The sequence below is a fragment of the Oncorhynchus clarkii genome, chromosome 17 (assembly GCF_045791955.1).
Source record: "Oncorhynchus clarkii lewisi isolate Uvic-CL-2024 chromosome 17, UVic_Ocla_1.0, whole genome shotgun sequence".
NCBI lineage: Eukaryota > Metazoa > Chordata > Actinopteri > Salmoniformes > Salmonidae > Oncorhynchus > Oncorhynchus clarkii.
Genome location: NC_092163.1, coordinates 52,818,869 through 52,825,762, shown reverse-complemented (window position 1 = coordinate 52,825,762; position 6,894 = coordinate 52,818,869). Strand labels below are relative to the sequence as shown.

The following is a 6,894-nucleotide window of genomic DNA, read 5'->3' as shown; positions in this document are numbered from 1 at the left end:
AAAAAGGGGGAAGAGGAAAGAAGTATGAGCCATCTGTCAGAAAAGTTCATAGTGCATGACCAACACCAAGGGGACTAAGGCACATGACAGCAATCATATCTACCTCTTTACCACTTGTGGAATAGGGATATTTCTCCCCCTTTAATGTTGCTCCAGTTATATTTTGCTCCAGATAAATTGAAATGTGTGAAAATTAAAGAGAACAAAAAAAATGATGAATTGGATGTGAGAAAAGTGGCAGCTTGTCTTCATATCTAAATGGCATATGTTTATTTTTGTCTTGTTTTGTGTCACCCATAGTTTGCTTTTGAGTCTGCCGAAGTGAGGCTATTCCCACTCTGGGGAAGAGCAAGGCCTGGCTCAGTTATTTCCATTCTGGGTTGCAGGTGTGGAGTAGGACAGGCATTGACCCAGAGGGAGAGGGAGAGGAATGGGGTGGTGGGGGTGGTGGGGTCGGCTGGGGAGTGTGAGACACATCCGTTGGGTGCACAGACAGTCCCCCCATCCAACCCTCACTCACTGCTCCCTCCAGCATGAGCACATGTGATTCTTTCTCTCATGGGACAGTAGCACTTCCCTCCATCTCTCTCTATCTTTCTCTCACACAATCACACGCACACTGTGTATCTATTGAGATACAGAGATGAACATACCCTTTAAAAGCATAATTGTAAAATAATTCACAGAATGAGGAAATGAAATGCTCTGTATAACCCACATAATTAGAATCTTTATATTTCTATGGTATAACCTACCTACTTGTAGAGTTGGCTAAATTAGTAGGCCAACTTGCTACACAAATAACAGCCCACCTGTAGCTAGATGACCTGTCTCCATTCAGTTAGTTTGTTCTGTCTTTCACCTCAGGACTTCTCTATGCAGGCGCCGCGCCTGTCCCGTCTCGTGAGGGGTGTCTCTGGAGCCCTATTTAATTAGCGTAATTGGGTGCAATGAGCTCACGCCCGACGCAAATATCGGTTCAGCAAACGCGGATGTATGAATTACGGGGGAATGGCGCAAACACCTGCTCACGCGCAACCGCAAGCTGTCACAATCGGTTAAGCTCGCAGAGCATCTCACTCTACGCTAAAGTTGCACTGCTTATTTGTTGATACAGACTGATAATACAAATTGTACAAATAAAACTATTGCAACTATGACCATGTTCTAATGTAGTGCCGCAATAATGTTATGGGCCATAAGAGCTTAGGCCTGCAGGCTCTCAATCTAATTAAAACGATTTTGTTTCACACGCACGAACGCACACACACACACACACACACACACACACGCACACGCACGCACACACACACACACACGCACAACTAGTGAACTTTTTTTGTTCATGACATTGGCCACGGGCCGGGCCACGCGCGCGCTCGAGCGCAGATGAATTGGATGCGAGAGGATGAGAGAGCGGGAGGAGGAGCCTGTCTGTCGGTTGGACGCTAAAACCCCGGGCCCCCGCAGAGTGAACTGCAGAGAGGCGTCACTCTGGGATGGAACACTGACAACTGCGAAGGAGACGCAGGGGAGAAAGTTCAAGATTGAGTGCTTTAGGCAAATTGAGGCTAAACCTGTAGGCTAAATCCGCTCAACAGCCAATAACAACGTACAGGAGGTCCTATTTCAAATATCAGGTAGGCCAACCTCATCTGTTTCATTTCGAATGAATGTCAATGTTTCTTTCCCCAAAGATCATAGTCTATTTCGAATAGCATAGGCCCATTGGAATAGTAATAATTGACTTTTCAAATATTTTAATAATATTTATGTGAAGTTGAATGTGAAATGTGAAATGTGAAATGTTGACCATTTATAAATTGGTAGGGTAGCCTAGTAGGTTATTATTTGACATGTTCTAAATGTTGGGTTAGGCCCATAGGTTATTCGACTAAATAACGGGAATGAGGCATAGGCTACAGACAGATTAATTAGATAGGCTACAAACAGATTAATAAATAGTTATCAATTTAGGATTCTTAAGAACTGCGACATGATCATTAGGCACTAGGCTGCTGTTCTTAAAATGTGCCTGGCATAATCTTAAGGGAAAACGTTAACAGGTGTAAGCCTACTTAAAGTGGCAATCAGCAGTTGAAACAATAACAAAGCCTTGTCCTCGCCCCTGTTTCTGTAAAAAGCTGACGGATGGGGCTGGAGAAATGTAACCAATCTCAAATTCATAGACAGAGCTATGAATGCAAGGACTGAGCATCTATGATATCAAAATGATAGTTTTAACCATGTTTTGAAGCTATAGAGTGTTTGTTTACATTTACTTTGTTTACAAACATTGGAGTAAAACGAACATATATTTTGGGCTCTGAAGGGGTGTGGCAGTTGAACTAAGCTCATGAGGCATTTATAACTTATATTCTTCAAGAATCAATGGGTACATATCATTAATTTATAAGTCCAAAGAATGGATGTGGCAACTGCAGATTTTCCTTTTAAATCGAAACAGGGATTATTTATCCAAAGACAACCTGAACCTGGGTTACCCCACCTGCTCAGCCTGCTTCAGAATCACTTTGGTCATCAGCTTGTTCCTAAAATGGTCATAATCATTGCTGACATAGCTGGGAAATATCTCAATAAAGAAACAACATATTTATGATATTAGGCTAATAATTGTATGAAAGTAGCCTATGCTATAGGTTATCATTCATCAAACTAAATTATGGTGTGGAATAAAAATCAATGACACACACAAAATTGTGGACAAATCACTTAAAACCTAGTTTCAAATAGGCCTATAGATCTGGGATCGGCAACAGAAATGTTTTTTTCTCCCCAAATGTTTTTTTGCCTCAACAAAAAAAAGATTTAAAGTTTTTGGTCTGTACAATCACCAGGAATTCACCAAAGTATTCCCACGAATAAAAACAGAGACGTGATTGTGTCTCAATATAATGAAGGTAATTATTAGTTGTGGTCAATTTGCAGTGTGCAAATTATTTTCCAACCCCACCACCATCCACTTCGACAAAAATCGACCCATGGCCGAATCTAGTTGCCTACCCCTGCTATAGAGGATCTAATAGGCTAAATTAAGATCATTTTCTAGAACTCCCCAAATAGATAATTTATGGGCAAACCTACAGTGAAAACTGCTAGTGAAATCTAGCCTATCATCGCCATAATCATAAAAACAATTTGTTGCAGAGTTATAAATAGATTTTTCTGAGTTCCCTGTTACTGATCCGGGAATGTAGTCTAACCTTGAGTTAATCCCATGTTGCCGCTTCATCCATGGAGGGAGCAAATCCCGCAATGGCCCAGATTGAGAGTGCATCCCGGTGTCCGTCGCAACCTAAAAGCGAGAAATTACAGAGTTTTGAAGTCCCCCGAGATCAAGTCTCCCCTCGGATGAAAATAATCCTTGTAGGCTACGCACGCTGTTTGCAGACAAACAGATTACATATGAAAGCAGCATGTTTCATGAAAATCTTAAAACATAAAATCCCTCAAATATTCAAAGAACCCCCAAAGCACTGCACCAAACCGGTAATCAAAGGCCTTAGCTTAGACAATTGATTGTGGTTCTAAGTAGATTGTAGAGTAAGCAGGCTGAAGCTAGTCCTGACCTAATCTCTCATGAACAGACAACATAAACATAAAACTAAATTACGTGAGATTTTTGTTCTGGGTCAAGTGAGATCAGTCCTGATCTAGCGCTCACCTTGAGGCTACTACAGTAGGCCACACAAGGTCATTAAAACTCATTAGGCTGTGGGATAAAACTGCTATAAATAGACTGGTCTGGTCCTCAAGACCAGCTTGGGTCAACGTCCCAGCATCAGTAGGTCTATCAGTAGAAAACTCTCTCAATTCACATCAGCTTTGGACAGGATAGACAAAACAAGTCAAAGGGTAAAGTTGTGATGAGCCTCGTTTTCTTAGTACAAAATATTTGATAAAAAGTGTATATGTTAAGGTCAGAACTATTGCTAATGTTGGTGTGTTGTTTCCAGGAGACCATGATGGCCAATACGTACGGAAGGCCCAGCGAGGGGGCGGAGCTAGTCAGCTCTCTGGAGTGGATGGATGATGACGTGAGCTCCCTAGACGGAGACAAGCCAATCAAAGTGCAGCGCTGCAGACCAGGCGGAATGGGCCACCTGGGCAGGGAGCTGGGCAGCGAGGATATGGAGGAGGATGAGGAGGAGGAGGAAGAGGAGGGCCAGGGAGACGGGAACGCTCCCAAACGCCGAGGGCCCAAGAGGAAAAGGATGACCAAAGCCCGGCAGGAGCGCTTCAAGGCGCGACGTGTGAAGGCTAACGCCCGGGAGCGCTCAAGGATGCACGGGCTGAACGACGCGCTGGAGAACCTGCGCAGCATCATGCCCTGCCACTCCAAGACTCAGAAACTGTCCAAAATCGAGACCCTGCGGCTGGCGCGCAACTACATCTGTGCCCTGTCTGAAGCCCTGGAAGGGGACCAGTCCACGGAGAGCAGGGCCTTCATGGATACCCTGTGTGAAGGCCTCTCCCAGCCCACCAGCAACTTGGTGGCTGGCTGTCTGCAGCTCGGGCCTGGGGGTTTTGTTGAGGAGAGGCCTGAGGACAGGAATGGGGGGAGAGGAGGGCCCACAGTCCTGGGAGGGGTGGGGATGGCTGTTAGACCAATCAGCTACTCCTCCCCCGGCCTGCCCAGCCCGCCCTATGGTACATTGGACTCCGCCCACCTGCTCCATCTGAGGGGAATGAAAGGAGGGGCTTACGAGAGCCACTCCCCTAATGACTGTAACACCCCTCCCTACGATGGCCCCCCAACACCCCCGCTCAGCATCGGCAATAACCTGGTGCCCAAGCAGTCTTCTCCCCAATACCTCCCCCCTCACCACTACCCCCCCTCCTCCATGGGCCTGTACCAGAGCGCCCGCTATGAGCTGCCCCTGGAGATGCCCTATGACTCGTACCACCCTCCTCACATGGCACCCCCGCAGATGGGAACGGTCTATGGGGATTAAGGGCCAGAGAGGACAGATGGGGCAGATGTTACTCTCTCCAACAACACAACAATCACCCTGCCCCAACTGGCTTCATCTTAACCTATGACTGAGGTGTTGGGAGAAATCAGACTTTGGTACTGAACACTGTGAAAGCAGCCCATCGTTGTGAACAACTGGGTAGTGCTGTTGTGGACTGTTGTTTACATTTGTGTACTGTAAAGGTTAGGGCTCAACACTGTCAAAGTCTGCTCATGATTGACTTTAAACCAGTTGTTTGCTGCGGTTGTTTCTGAATGCTGATTAGGTTAAAAGGCACCCACAACTTGACCATTTCCATGACCATTTCCTATTCCTAGTTCCTATTGGTGGAAAGGCTGTCTTGAAGAAGGACTTCAGCTTGACCGCTATGACCACATTATGACAACATTATGACCACATTATGACCACATTATGAGCACTTCTGACCAGCACTGGGAACATGAAACAGATCATTCACGTTAATGCATTATACATTTATTTATTATCTTATTTAATATTTATATGAACTGCTGTTAGTAATGCTGTGTTTATCCGTTTTATATGTGTTTGGTCTTGGCCTTCTCTATTTGTGCTGTCCTTGTTACATTGTTGACGGACTCTGACAGTGTATCTGTTATCTCTCTGTGTCCATTTCTCCTTTGTTGTGTGTTCTTTCCTGTTTCACACTGAAAAGAGATTCTCATACAATATTGCTAGTGTAATGTTGCTGATGACCAAGGGGAAAACTGCCCATGAGGAAATGAGAAATGTCTGCTGTTGTAATGAATAGAACAAATATAAATTCCAAAATGTGATTGAAGTTGAACTATCAGCCAGGTGGATCTTATTCATGGACATTCCTAAATCAAATATACTGTATGTATATGTTGTATAATATTCTGTCCAGACATTTTCTCCATTGCCAAATATGTTCCTTTAAATGTACAAATGTTCCTCGAGCTGAAAACTTTTGGATTGTATTTCTTAACAAACATTTTGTGAATTAAAACAATGTAAACTTATTTTTTTTGTGTGACATTCTGAAAGTGAGTTTGCTGAGATGAAAAAACTGTCTTGTTAGGTCAAAAGACAGTCAAGGACCAACTGCAATTAGGGTGTTTGCAGGTAGTGGGAGGGAGTGATATGTGAGAGTATGGACAGGTTGTAACACAATGAGAGAGGTGAGAGGGAGTAGAGAAGATGGGGGGGGGGGGGGGTGTTTCAAATGAGAGTACTTCTGTGACTACTGTTATTATGCTACCACCCCTGAGAAAATCATTTTCCCACACACACACACACGCACTCACACTCGCACACACACACACAAACACACACACACACCCCTAGGCCTACAGGTGGAGACCAGAAAGGGAGTGAGAAACGAGCATGCAAGAGAGAGAGAGAGAAGGAGAGAGAGCGATAAAGAGAGAGAGAAGGAGAGAGAGAGAGGAGAAAGAACGCTAAAGAGAGAGAAGGAGAGGGAGAGATAAAGAGAGAGAGAGAGGAGAAGGAGAAGGAGAGAGGAGAGAGCGATAAAGAGAGAGAGGAGAGAGAGCGATAAAGAGAGATAGCGAAGGAGAGAGAGCGATAAAGAGAGAGAGAAGGAGAGAGAGAGAGCGATAAAGAGAGAGAGGAGAGAGAACGAGAAAGAGAGAGAGAGGGAGAGAGCAATAAAGAGAAAGAGAGAAGGAGAGAGAGAGCGATAAAGAGAGAGAGAGATAAAGAGAGAGAGAAGGAGAGAGAGAGAGCGATAAAGAGAGAGAGAGCGATGAAGAGAGAGCGATAACAAGAGAGAGAGGGAGAGAGAGATAAAGAGAGAGCAATAAAGAGAAAGAGAAGGAGAGAGCGATAAAGAGAGAGAGAGAGAGAAAGAGAGAGACATGAAAAATGGAGATGCATAAAGGGGAGTTTTGCTGTT

The 6,894-nt window shown here is 44.5% G+C and overlaps 1 protein-coding gene across 1 annotated transcript; it reads left to right on the top strand.

Annotated features, from left to right (window-relative positions):
* The first annotated feature begins 3,980 nt into the window (after positions 1-3,980).
* On the top strand, positions 3,981-5,998 carry LOC139369815 (neurogenic differentiation factor 4-like). The gene has a single exon (XM_071109088.1). It carries the CDS (start codon positions 3,984-3,986, stop codon positions 4,974-4,976), a length of 993 nt encoding a protein of 330 aa, XP_070965189.1. The 5' UTR covers positions 3,981-3,983; the 3' UTR covers positions 4,977-5,998.
* The last annotated feature ends 896 nt before the right edge of the window (positions 5,999-6,894 follow it).

What these genes read in the sequence shown, in the direction of transcription:
- LOC139369815 (XM_071109088.1), top strand. Translation starts at nt 3,984, where the DNA reads ATGATGGCCAATACGTACGGAAGGCCCAGCGAGGGGGCGGAGCTAGTC.